Below are 14,113 nucleotides of genomic sequence, written 5' to 3'. Positions count from 1 at the left end.
AATCTCCTTTACCTCCCCACCACAACAGACACCCTATGAAGTGGGTGAGGCTGAGAGAGCTCTTGCAGCAGCTGCCCTTTCAAGGTCAACTCCTACAAGAGCTCTGGCTGACCCAAGGCCATTCCAGCAGGTGCAAGTGGAGGAGTGGGGAATCAAACCCGGTTCTTCCAGATAAGAGTCCGCACACTTAATCACTACACCAAACTGACTTCAAATTGGCCACTAGCTTCAAACTTTGTTCAGTTGCCTTGTTAGGGATGGTATTTACATTTCTATCTAGTTTATGCATTCTGATTTTGATCCATTTAGCACTTTTCTGTTACCCAAAGAATGATTTTTTTAAAAACAACAATCCAACACCTTAATGTGGATTTGCTCCTAAGCATATTCCAAGATTACTCACTAGTGCAAACTCCTTGTTAAGAATCATCTGCTCCACCAGTGATGACTCATTATGGAAGAGATGAGGTTGCATGTGACTCCACATATGTGGAAACCACCAAAACTCTTCCACAGAATTTAGCAATAGGTCATCACCTTCATCCTCTTCAATGGTTCCTGCAAAGTTAAGGAAGAATATTATGCTGCAAATAATATTCTGAAATACTTTGTACATTTTTGGCATATGAGTGACTGCTACATAAAAATTATGCTTGAATTATGCTCATTGAACTACATTTTTAATGACAGATCACATAATGCTAAAAGGCAAATAAAAGAAAAATATTTTAATTATATCTATATTTAAATTATACCTGCACATGCAAGATTCCATCACACACAGACTGCCCAGCTATCACGTAAAACTATAAATTTACTATGTCACAAATCTGTGGCCCCTATGCTGATGTACCAACTACTCAATTAATATGTGAATCCCACTGCATAGAACCTAGCTAGGGTGACCACCTGTTCCTAATTTAAAACAACAGATCCTTATTTGTTTATTTTATGACTATTAAATGAACAGTTGTACCACAATGGTAACAAAGCAACTTCAATGTAACACTGTGTGTAATAAATGGAGCACATGTAATAAATAGTGCTCTGCAGGGCTCTTTTTGTAGCAGGAACTCAAAGGAGCATATTAGGCTATGCCCCCCCTGATGTAGCCGGTCCTGCAAGAGCTTACAGGGCTCTTTTAGTTACTACTAAGCATTCAAGGGAGAGGTGGTAGAGAAGGGGGGGAACATGTGGGATTTCTGAAAAGGGAATAACCATGGCCACCCTTGTAAGGTTGCCAGCCTCCAGTTGGAACATGGAGATTACCCCCAAAATTAAGCCTGGAGCTTAAGTATCGTGCCTCTTTGGGGGAAAAAGACCTAAGAAAGATAAGGCACCATGTGTTATGGGTTTCAAATGCAGTCTCCAAATATCTGGAACCTCCAGGCTGGAGCTAGCAACCCAAAGTTCCACATATAGCCAATCCTCTGCTAAAGGAAATGCTCAGCCAGTAAGTGGCTGGAGGCTGAGTTTTTTCCTAGAAGTTTGGTTTTTCTTTTGACAAATTGTTTTTGGTTCCCTCTTTTGAATTTTGAATACTTTCATTGGCTGCTATCATTAAAAATAAAATCCAGCCTTCATCTGCATGTCTCCAGGTATCCCCTGGAGGTCTCTAGTTTTGCCCTGGAGGTCAGCATTTTTTTTAAAAAAACCTGTTTGTTCTTATACATATAGAAAGGTAGATGTAGATATATATATATACACATGCCTACATATATTGTAGTGTACATTATAGTGTACATTTCGACAGACCGCTGGTTTATATGTTTTATTATCTTACTGTTTTAAATTGTTGTAAATTATGTTTTAAAGCTAAACCTATGTTAGATTTTATATGTTGTAAGCCGCCCTGAGCCACTTTGGTGGGAAGGGCAGGATATAAATTGAAATATAAATAAACAAATAAACAAATATAAACAAATATATGCATATATAGATATTTCTGTGGAAATTGTAATGCATTCATTGTTCTTCTGAGTGACTATATTTGATTGAGTTTGCCAAGGCTTCCAATCTATTAAATTGATGCCTTAGCCAACTTACCAGATAAATTAAGATTCGCTGAAGATGTTTTTAGCCACTGAATTTTATAGAAGATCTGAGTTATAGCACCATGATGTTAATTTAATATAAGTTGATTTAAATGATGGTTTTATCTAAGTGTAATTATTGTGTAGTATGGTTTTACTGTGTATTGTATTTATGTGTTGTGAGCCGCCCTAAGCCTGCCTTGGCAGGGAGGGTGGGATATACCGTATTTTTCGCTCCATAAGACGCACCTGAGCATAAGACGCACCTAGGTTTTAGAGCTGTTTGTGTGAATTTAGAGGCATTTGTGTGAATTTTTTGCAGTATTCGCTCCTTAAGACGCACACACTTTTCCCTCCACTTTTTTGGGGGGGGAAAGTGAGTCTTATGGTGCAAAAAATACTGTAAATAAAAAGTTATTATTATTATTAAAAAAGACTACCATGCCAGCTTGTATGGCTAAGATTATTACTATGAGATGTATTATAATATTTAAAAATCCTATTGCACTGGGGGAGAATCCAAAAAGGGAGTCCCAAAAAGAGTGGGTTCCAGCAGTTTTTATTTCTGCAGCAAGGCTGGCAATTCTCTCTCCATTGTGCATAATTGTAAGGGAAGCTGTGTCTCCACAATCTTTTATTTTTTTGGAGAGTCTGCTGTAATTCAGGGTGTGTGAGGAGGCTATGAATTAATTCCAGTCCAATTCCTAGGAAAATGGGAGACACTGATCGGTATAGGGAAGGGGATAGGTCAATTTCTTGACGTGTCCAGATTGGGACAGTGAAATTAAAGTCACAGTCGGATATTGTGGACACGTTGCAGAAGCACCTGTTAACCATAGGGAGCATAGGCTGAATTATGTTTTTATTAATAGTAATAGCTAGACACATCGTGCGAAGACATAGACAAGATTTCCCAATATAAATAAGAGATGATTGTTGGTCTGATGTAACATCATATGTACACTGATGGGGGATGTTTTTCTGGGGGGCTAAACAGGGATGATGTTGTTCCAGAGTGTCACTATCACAAATGAAACCAAGATGTTCCTGATGTCTACATCCCTGAATATTGACAGTCTGCCATCCAGATGGAAGTGCTCTAGCCCAGCGATTGTTATCTCTGAAATACAGCACTTCTCCAGAGCTGGTCTGTAGCCCTAATGGGACTACAGGAAAAATGGGGTTTGTGTATTACATGTATCAGAGCAGGGCTTTTTTTGTAGCAGGAACTCCTTTGCATATTCGGTTACACCCTCCTGAAGTAGCCAATCCTCCTGGATCTCAACTCATTCAGTATAACATTTAGAGTTGCCAGCCTACAGGTGCCTGGAGATATCTCAGAATTACAGTTGATATCCAGACTAAAGAGATCAGTTCCCTTTGAGAAAATGATTGGTTTGGAAGATGGACTGTATGGCATTATATCCCCCCAAAGTCCCTCCACTTCCCAAAGCCTATTCCCCCAAGGGGCCACTCCCCAAATGCCAGAAATTTCCCTACTTGAAATTGGCAACCCTCTTTAAACTGTCCCTAAATTTCAGCTAAGGTGTAAATTGTATCCTTGGAGTTCATTTCCATTACTAGATAACCATTGCAAGGATATGCGGTAGTGAGGAAGCCATTAAACCCTGTTAAAGCTTTATAGTAGTAAAAAGTAGTATTAAACAATATGATCATTTATTATTTTTTTCATGTCTGTCTTTAGACTGTTTAATAGTATGATATGTTATTAGTACATTATATGCATATGTTATACTTTGTAACTTCTGAACTGAATTTCTTGAATAAAGCAGTCAATTTTTTAAAAAAAAACTGTTAAAGCAATGTTCTTCCTGAGCCTATTGGCCATTATCTAGTTCAGTGGCAATATATATGTTCCTCATGTTATCTCTGTACAGATACAGATGTACCGTAGTTACACAGTGCTGGCTGCAAGTATTTGTTCTCCATTGCTGTAACACTACCCTTTTTTCTTCACAATCATGTAGGGATGTTTGCAAAATTCACCCTGTCCAGTTTCTCCCAGGATCCTGAAGGTTCCTATTGTCTTCTCTTTTAACTATATTATTTTATCCTACTTTTCCTCCAAGGATCTCAGGGTACCATACATGGTTCTTCTTCCCATCCGATTTCATTCTTGCAATAACACTGGGAAGTAGGCCAGGCTATGAGATGGAGAGAACAGTCCCCTAAGCATTTAAATCCCATGTTATTCAGTGGGGTTTACTCCCAAGAAAACATCTTTAGAACTGCAGCCAGAGCAGCTGGACTAAAAGCATCATGGTGATTTATGGCTGAGTGGGGATTTGAACCTAGGCCTCTCGAGTCCTAGTGTGGCACTATTCCATAGTGAACATAAGTAGTCTTGTTTGACACTTGCAACAGGAATTCACTGTTCTACAGAATTTAATTGCCCACTTTTTGTGTAAAATTTTGTACAAAATACTATGCATAGATGGGTCTCCAAAACTGTCAGTTTGTTCTGCTCATTCATACCTTTCTTTAATATAGGTTGCTGATGCACACATTGATGAAATACAGAGAGAAAGGAATCTTGATGTTACACACAATTATATCAAGCTTCCTTTTTAGATGGCTTTTCATCCTTGTTCAAAAGTGAGTTTATTAACTTACTTCTATGGTTTATTAACTTACTTCTCATGCATTACTTTTAGAAATTAATGTTAGAAATTCTCGATGTTAATTTGGATGGATGATGGAAGAGAACTCAGGGTGGAAACAACCTATGGAACAATAACAAAATAAAACAGGAAAACCTAGTCAGCCCCTTTTGAAAAGAGCACCATTTCCTTTCAGAAATCTTGCAGGGGCAATTGCTGAGTGTATGTCCTAGTAGCTCATGGCTAGATCCTACTGGTGTATAATTTGAAAAGAATTTCTTGAAAATGTAGACATCTCACTTTCCTTATGATGGCCTCTAGGTTTCACTGTATTATCAATGTACTTTACTTTGAAACTGAGATTTCATAGTTCTAGAGAGTGTAAACTCAAGGGGATATTATACTCAGTGTTCTCTGTATTGCAGCCCATTTATGTTGCTGCATGCAACAAAATGGAAGCCACTGACAAGTGATCCCATTGCAAACTGCATAGGTCAGCACTTTTTCTTGATCATGCTAGAGTCGGATAGATGAAAACTCCTGGGATAAACTTTCATGTTCTTGCATAATTCCTCCTGATTTGTCCACAAATGTAAGCCCATTTTGCTTGCCTTCATAGATGTCAATTATCTGGAGGATTAACGTAATGAATCCTCAGAGTGGATTAAAACTGAATAAAATTGTATCATACAAAATCTAAAATAAATAAATAAACAAGGGAAAAAACAGAATTATGTATAAATCATTCAAGAAAACATGCATTAACTAGAAACAAATAAATCAAAGCAAGCCCAAATGCCCCATGAAATTGAACATATTATCATTGTCATTTATTTCAACAATTTAATTGCAATGATCTTAATGGCTGGAAAGCCAGGTAGAGTTCTTTGTTTTGGCTTCCTGGATTCAACTTAAGTTCAGGAATGAAACAGAGCTTTGTGCATTGAGGAAGAACGTCAGTAATGCACAGCAGCTTCAATGTGCTAATAAAACATGTTGAGCATCTTACATTAAAAGCCTCTGTGGGTAAACAAGTCACATTTACGGTAATTAAAGAATACCTCTCCATGTTTTATTTATAGAGAGTCAATAAAGTGTATGTTTGCATGGAGAATACTTTGACATGTTGCCTCTAAGCAGAAGTGACAAAACAACAATTCTACCTTTAAAAGTAGGGCTCACTTTGAAAGTTGGATGCCTGGCTGAGCAGCAGGTCCCTTAATGGAAGTCACTCACATGCCTCAACTCATTAAGTAGTTTTGTGCTATTTTAGTCAGCCTTTTTAGAAAATTCACCAGGGAATACATATTCACACACACATGCTAACATTTTCCATCCTGGCACTAATCACAAATTCAATATTGATAATATTGAAGTTGGCTGGGAAACAGAAAATTTGAACAGTTGGTATGTTATACAAATTTTATCACTGAATTCCCTCAGGACTTGGGGAGAAAGTGAGAAATAAGAAAAGGAGTGATCAAACAGACAAACAAGAATTTATTTAGTGTAGACAAAGCCCTTATCATTAGAACATTCTATATTATTTAAAATTATATTTCTCCCATCATTTAAATTGCCACAAAATGTTTCCATTTTCTGAGTACTCGGAGTTTGACCTTGTAGTAAGGATTCAATTTTATCTCAAGAATGATCTTGTAAAGCTTTACCCGTAATGCACTCATTTCTGAGGTAGCTATTTTTTTCTCGAGGGAGGTCAATGATTTTTTTCTTCATCTATGATTTTATGTGTCTTCCATCTGATATGTCTTAGCATCTAAAATGAGACATACTGATAACCATTACCATGACCAACAACATATAGGGATGTGTGTGTTGGGAGGGATCACTTCTCCTCTTGTGGTGAGAAATACTGTGTTAAAGGTTTTTGTCTGTTATTACTGCCCCTATTCTAAGCCTGGATCCAGGCACTTAAAACAAATTAAGCCTTTGAGACCCCTTTCTCAAATAAATCTCTTTTAATCTTTACATAGGAACACAAGAAGAGCCCTTCTGGATCAGACCAATGGACCATCTAGTCCAGCATCCTGTCTCTCTCACACAGTGGCCAACCAGGTCCTCTGAATGGCCAACAACAGACTGATGTTGCCTCTTGGCTCTGTGATTCAGAGGCTCAGTGCCTCTGCATGTGGATGTTCCCCTCAATCACCATGGCTGGTAGCCATTGATAGACTTATCCTCTATGAATCTATCTAATTCAGTTTTAAAGTTGTTAATTACTGTGGCCATCACTACATCCTCTGGCATGAATTTCACATTGTAATCACTCTTTGTATAAAGTGGCATTTCCTTTTCTCCAACCTGAACCTACTTCTGATCAGTTTAACTGAATGCTGTCAAGTTTTAGTATTTTAGGAGAGGAAGAAAAATTTCTCTTTGTCAACTCTCTCCATCCCATGCATAATTTTATAAATCTCTGTCATGCCCTTTTCTAAGCTTAAAGGTCCCAGACTCTTCAGGCTTTTCTCATAAGGAAGAAAGGTACTCCAGCCCTCTAATCAACTTATTTGCCCTGCTCTGTACTTTTCCTGGCTCTTCAATGTCCTTTTAAGATATGGTGACAAGAACTGTTACCAGTATTCCAAATTAGGCCACACCATAGAAGGTCATTACAGTATCAACTGTTTTATTCTCAACTAGGAATAAGGCCTATTGTGGGAATAAATACAACTGGCTCTAGAAAGAGGCTCTGAGTGAGTGCCTAGCCTTGGGCACTCAGCATCACTTTGCTGTGGCATCATATCATGATGACAATCATGCAGACACTGATGCTCAGTATTCCGTTCATCTCCAGTGCATTGTTCTTGCCTTTTCCTGTCGTATTTGGCCTTACAGCTTTTAGCACCAGCGTGTGCTTGTTGTGTGATCTGTCTTTTTTGACCTGGCGTGATTGTGTTATGGTATACCATAAAGTACATGCTTCAAGGCAGCCATTTTCTGTAGGAGAAGTGATCTGACATCAGCTTTCCATATCCTTCCCCCGCTCTGCAGCTTCTACCTAGGAAAAGTACAATCTTTCTCCACAGTGGGGACCAAAGCAGGAGGGTAATGTTTATCATTTTACATTTACCAATACTGAACTTAATTTACCACATTGTCACCCAGTCGCCCAGTTTGTGGAGGTCCTCTTGAAGGTCTTCACAGTCAGATTTGGTTTTTACCAGCCTGAATAATTTAGTGTTATCTGCAAACTTGGCCACTACATCACTCACTCCTAGTCCCAGATCATTTATGAATAAATTAAATAGTACCAGCCCTAATGCTGATCTAACTCCAGAGACTGGGATGATATTGAGATGAAGGAAGTTTTTCTACATTTTTTTTGGTTTTTTTGGGGGGGGGATATCCAGGATTGCAGAAAAAACTGAGTGAGGGAAAAAATTACTCTGTCTGGCTGTGTAAATCCCCTAAAAATAAATGTATTGTCTGTGTATATGCAGACAATGCACCTTCATCTTCCAGAGTCTCAGCAGTGTTGATGGGTGAGGGAGCAATGCTTGGTGAAGCCTGGAGCTGATCTGAACTTGCCAACATTGATGTTGGGGGGCGGGGGGAGCATGGCATTCCAGCAGCAGAAGTTTTAATGCTGGAGGGCCGGCATTGGGAACCACAGGGGGCCAGCAGCAGAGACCTGGAGCTGTGCTGTGTTTGCTGGCATTGATGTATGCATGGTGCAGTACATTGTGGGGACACACTGGCCTGGCAGCAGAAGTTTTGGAGGACTTCAGAAGCCACAGTGGGCTCAGAGGTAGAGGCCTGGAGCCACACTGGGGCACTGGCATAGATGTCATGGAGGGGGGGAGCATGACTATCTGGTAGCGGAAGCCTTAGGGCTGGAGGGCTTTGGAAGGTACAGCAAGCCTGGTAGTGGAGGCCTGGAGTTGTACTAGGCTTTAATTAATTAACTGCACCAGTATTTATGTTGGTAGATGAGGGTGAGTTGGGAGGAAGCACGATCGCCCAGCAGCAGTGACTGCAACAGTGGAGGGCATGAGCCACAATATTCATGGAGGGATACCTTCCCTCTCTTCACTGGCACCGATGGGGGGATTAAAGTTAAGAGGGGGAAGAGATCACCCCACAAATATTATGGGCACCAACTTGTAACATATAATGATCTGATCCAGAGCCTAAGACCAACATTATTTTTTCTTCAGAGGCTGAGCAAATGTTCTTGGCAGGGTATCAAGTCCAAAGTATTCCATGCTACTGGCTTGATAATCGGTACACTGCCTTTGAACATGGAAGGTTCCACCTAGTCATCAATCCATTGGAAGTATGATTTCCATATTATTACATTTCTTCAACAAAAGTGAGGACAATGATCATGTTTTGAGCTAGGCCTTAGCTCCAGAAACTTATTTTTGTGGCAAAAAGTCATCCTCATAATTATAAAGAAATAATATCAATGTGGTATGGGTCACATACAGTTTTACACAGGGGGTCTATGAGGTTGAGCCTTTACGTAGTTGATTGTCCTTAACATTCACAAGCCTCTTCAGTATGAATTCAGGAGGTAGCTATATCTGTACATGCCCACATAAATTGAAGAGTAAAATCTACTCTCTGTACTACAGCTTTTAGGGCTATTTTAAGCATTACTTTTTTCTTGCTTTCGTTATGAAAATGTATATAAGGAAAACATCCCAAAGTATGTAATCACAAAACATAGAGATTTGCTTCTGCCATTTCTCCTGGAGATTTTTATACCATCCATGTACCAACACATATGTGAATTTTCATATTTATTTACTGATTGTTTACTTATTTAAGGAAATTATATACCGCTTCTCTTGGATCCTGCTTGTGGAGGATTATGATGCATGATAAGTATAAAAACTAAACGAGCCAGGGGCATAAAATAACATAAAACAACCACGGGGCACCTTAAAACAGACTACAAACCGGAAGCAAACCATAAATCAGGTAAAAAGACATACCTCTTCAGTTAAAAGCTTGAGTAACCCAAAAGCCAGTCTGGTAGGCATCTATACTCATCAGCCGGGAACTCTTGGAGCATGAGAGGCGGGGGAATGTGTTGATCAACATCACAACACTCTAAGAATTTCACCAAACTCTATTGTAAAACCTCCTACCTCTCGTTTTCCTCCTGCCTCTCATTCAGTCAGTGGTGGGGGCCAGAATGTAGTGACGGAGAATCTCCCTCTATACTGGATAGACTAGCAACAAGGTAATCCACAATGGGGGAGCATTCCAAAGGTGAGTTGCCCACCAAAATGTGTCTCTACCAGCCTCACCTCAGAAATCAGGGGCACAGAGAGAACAGATCTTAACTGGAGGGCTGGGCAGTATGAGCTGAGACATACTGAGCCTCCCACTTTATAAATGCAAACAACTGTGGCACATTTTCTACATTTTCTTTCAGCAAAAGTAATGTGTGGTCCTTACTGCTCCATAAAATCAATTAATCAGCACCAAATGCCTTGGGACAGTTACTCTCATTGCCATACTTATAAGGAGCTGAACTCAGGTTTAAAAAGGAGCACTATTAATGACTTCTGTTTAGGTTCCAAGGTACAAACCTGCTTAATATTGACACAATCTTTAATGATGCCATTTCCTCATCTGTAATATAGCTCAGTAGGGCACTCTCCCCTCAATTTTCTTATTAGTTCACATAACTATGTAGGAGAGAAAATATTTCCAGGCTATATCTGGGTGAAATGACCTATACAAATAAACTCAAATCTAATCCAACTACTATTAAATGAATCTTGTCTGTAAAAATGACTCCCCAGGAACCTTGCTTTATCCATCAGCTTAATTCCTGTAGTGTTCCTTCATGCAAGATTAACAGCAATCTCCATGGATTTCTCCCGGGCCCTGGAGTTGGCATCACTGAAGCAACTATTAGCTGTCCTTGTAAAGTCTGAGTTTAACGGACACCTGTAGCATCTATACATCCCTGGAGATACCATACTGCCACTGCTTCCAAGAGAATAATCTTTGTTTTTAATTATCTGCACTGGCTGCTTTCATTTGTGCTTTCTAGTTGCTTAGGAGCCTTGTCTTCCACGGACAAATAGACTGCTATTCACTACAATGATCCAAATTGTGGTAGAGTGTGTGTGTGTGTGTGTGTGTGTGTGTGTGTGTGTGTGTGTGAGAGAGAGAGAGTCAGGCTATCCTTTCATCATACTAAAGCTAACCACCCTTAGGTCTGCAATCCTTGTGAGTAAGTTCTAATTTAAACATGACCCTGGGGATGTATGAAAACTATTTCATATGCCTGCAGGTTAATTTAAATGGGGATCCCTTGCCTTTGTGTGCAGCATTAGTGCTCATGCTGCATATTCTGCAGCAGAGGTCCATAGAATGCCACATTTTTGCATATTTCCAGCATTGTGTTGAAATCTGCCCCATTTAACTCATTGCATTTAAACATACAATCAATCCTGCTGGAGATGGTCATGGTTCAGTGGTAGAACATCTGCTTGGTGTCAGTCCCTGGCATCTCCAGTTAAGGGACTGGCAGTAGGTGATGTGAAAGACCCAAGACCCTGGAAAGCCACTGCCAGTTTGAGCAGACAGTACTGACTGTGATGAACCAATGATCTGATTCAGTGTAACTCAACTTCGTATGTCCATAAATATTGGTTAGCAATTTTATGCCCAGAGGCCAAATCTGGGGTGATTGTAGACCATAGCATCACATGCACACATAACTGGTTCAGGAAAGTACTGGCAGAAAGTCAACATGAGCTGGCTTTTTCCAGCAGCTTATTCAGGCAAAGGTAAATCAACACCAAGTGTTACTCAAACTTTACATTTTTTTCCAATAAAAAGATGCCTTAGCTTAGACGCTGATAGCAGTAGAGTTAAATAGCTAAGCTCATTCCTCTAGAGATCTTTAGCACTGGATATACAGTCTTAACATTAGCAACTCTGGCTGTTGATTGTTTAATGGATTGGGCAAAGATCTTGTTCTCTCTTTAGATTCAAGGCGCCAAGGAATGAAATGCAAAATGGAGGCATGCTAAAAATGCAAAGCCTATATTCATGAAACTCTTGGATACAGTAATTAATACATTCATCAAAACAAACAATAGCATTTGTACATGTTTGTTTAACAGAATTATTACAGCTTCCAGGATCTAGTCTCAATGACTACACTGGAGCCGATTCCTTGCTAGCAGTTGCTCTGTCCCCAGGCTTCTGCTTTCCCCGGTTCAAGCAATCTATTTCCCACCAGTTGCTGCACAGGTGCATTTTGACCTGCAGCTCCCTCCAATTTCCCTCGCAGCTTCTGGATCTCTAAAAAACAAGACCTCTCAAAAGCTGAAAAACAGCTGAGAGGCAGGGAGCAGCTTGCAACCCATCAACTCAGCTGTTTTGGACTTGCTTGTGCAAACCCTTAGCTGAGCAGTGAGAGTGCTTTCTCTCCACAGCTCAACTGTTTTTCAAGCTTTCTGCAAACTCTATTTAAAGGGACTGCAGTGGACCACAAACTGATATAAACTGGACCACAAACTGGACCACAAACTGATATAAACTGTATCTTTCCAGTTTATGCCCATTTTTTCCTACTGCTGATGGCAAAACATTACACTATGCTGATGGAAAAGCTGCTCTCTACTCCGGTTGATTTAAGAGTTTCAAAGAGTCAGCACACCTATGTGCTTGTGTGTAATGACTGCAAACTCAACTGAATCATTTGTACTTTCCCTTCGGCAATTCTACAGTATTAGCTGATCAGTCAGGACTAGAAGCTGTTGGAGCATGAAAGGGTGGCATGGGACCAGCCTGAAGGGATGCAGCAGGAAGTATTTTGCTGCCACTGATAAGGGCTAGCAGCAAATGTCTGCCTTCACTTAGAACTGGTTCTTAATAAAGAAGGAACATCTCTGGGAAGGGACAGCAAACATAGAACAAGGCTTAAAAGAAGAACACAGGCAGATTTGAAATGCAAAAAATGTGACAGGAAGCAAGGAATGCTAATCTGCAGAATCAGTGGGTGGGTGGGCAGAATCAATTAATTACTTAGAACTGGAACGGTGAAGTAATCCTCTTTTCATTTAATTTAATTCCTTTTAATCCACATATTTTCTCCCCTGGGCATAACAGTACGCTTTAAAATCAAACCATTCTACAATGCATTCTCTCATATGACAACAGTATTTTTGAAAACCCAATTTATAATCCAGTGAAGTCACTGCAGGGTATGCCTCATACAGAAATACTACAGTTTAGTGGGGTTGGATAAGTAGATGTACCTCAGTTTTTGACATTTTTATCTTTTATTTAACTTGATAGGACAAGAAAAGCCAAAAATGGTGCTAGTTTTGCTCTTTCTAATACCTGGCATTTATGTCTGTTTCTTTTACAATCTCCAACCTAACATAATCTGTTTAGGGAAATGACCAACTTCGACACAAACTGAATAATACACTTTCAGTCTGGATTTCACAGTGTGAAATGGCAAGATCCACTTGCCAGTTATTGCTAAAGTGCTCTGAATGTGGGTTGAAAGTGCATTCTTCAGCATGTGGGGAAGTGCTGGAGCTCTTCTTTCACATATCTCCTTCACATTTACTATATGCATTTAAAATCAATACCTCAGATTCATATTGCCCTTTCAAGTGAAACAGTTTGAAAGACTGGAATCCCACATCTCAAATATGTATGTGGAAATTTTGAATCAAATTCTGAACTATTAAATAATATTAAATATATAGCTAAAATCTGAAGGTTTCTATATATATTTTTTATTTATTAAAATGATAGATTTCAGTTTTGATGAGCCAGGTTTTTTTGTTTAATTCTGTTTTTTGTAATTGTAGGAAACATTTGAAGGTTTCCTCCAAGTGTCACTCATTATGTGAGAGTGAATAAATGACATTAATTTAATGATGTACTTGTTTTGCAGTACTGCTGCATCAAGTGTTCTGGTCAATATTCTGCCAATGCTCCATTGTAAAATTTTGTAAACTTCATTCATGTGGATGTGCATGCAGAATGCATTTGGTTATGTACATCGTGTGTGTTTATAGGTATTTTACAAGTTATGCACTCTGTTTTCAAAATATTTTTGCAATATATACTTGTATATAAATGCATACTATTACAAAAATATAAAAGGCAGTCTTAAGGGTAAAAAATGGCAAAAACCTTTGTTTCTGAAGAGAGACAGGAATATCACTGGATATTTTAAAGTATCATTTGCTGGGAACGCTAATAAACTAGCTTGCACTAAAGTGAAATTTGGGCAACCCCTCCCCACATTTCAATGTGCATAAACTTCAGCACTACCATCTGAGATGAATTTGCTTTAAAATTCTCCCACCTACTTAACTGCTACCTGAAACTCCATGATTCCTTCTTACCTGTGTGGTAAAATTTTCCTGAAAATCCAAGGTTGAAGGTAAAATTTGCAACCTGAGTACGTAGTAAAGTTTGAGTCTCTAGTAAGGCCTGAAA

At 39.2% G+C, this 14,113-nt stretch overlaps 1 protein-coding gene across 3 annotated transcripts in view; it reads right to left on the bottom strand.

Moving 5' to 3' along the window:
• LOC132577249 (bifunctional heparan sulfate N-deacetylase/N-sulfotransferase 4) overlaps positions 1-14,113 on the bottom strand; it is a 217,437-nt gene that overhangs the window by 115,040 nt on the left and 88,284 nt on the right. For all 3 annotated transcript variants that reach the window (XR_009555816.1, XR_009555815.1, XM_060246867.1), the window contains exons 3-4: positions 14,020-14,107; positions 404-558 (exon numbers count right to left, since the gene is read on the bottom strand). Coding sequence is in view for 1 of the 3 variants with exons in the window: in XM_060246867.1 (XP_060102850.1) it covers positions 404-558; positions 14,020-14,107 (243 nt within the window). In the remaining 2 variants the exon portion in view is untranslated. The remainder of the gene's footprint in view (positions 1-403; positions 559-14,019; positions 14,108-14,113) is intronic.

This window comes from Heteronotia binoei, chromosome 9, assembly GCF_032191835.1.
Source record: "Heteronotia binoei isolate CCM8104 ecotype False Entrance Well chromosome 9, APGP_CSIRO_Hbin_v1, whole genome shotgun sequence".
Lineage (NCBI taxonomy): Eukaryota > Metazoa > Chordata > Lepidosauria > Squamata > Gekkonidae > Heteronotia > Heteronotia binoei.
The sequence above is the reverse complement of the archived record's forward strand: the minus strand, read 5'-3'. Positions and strand labels throughout refer to the sequence as shown.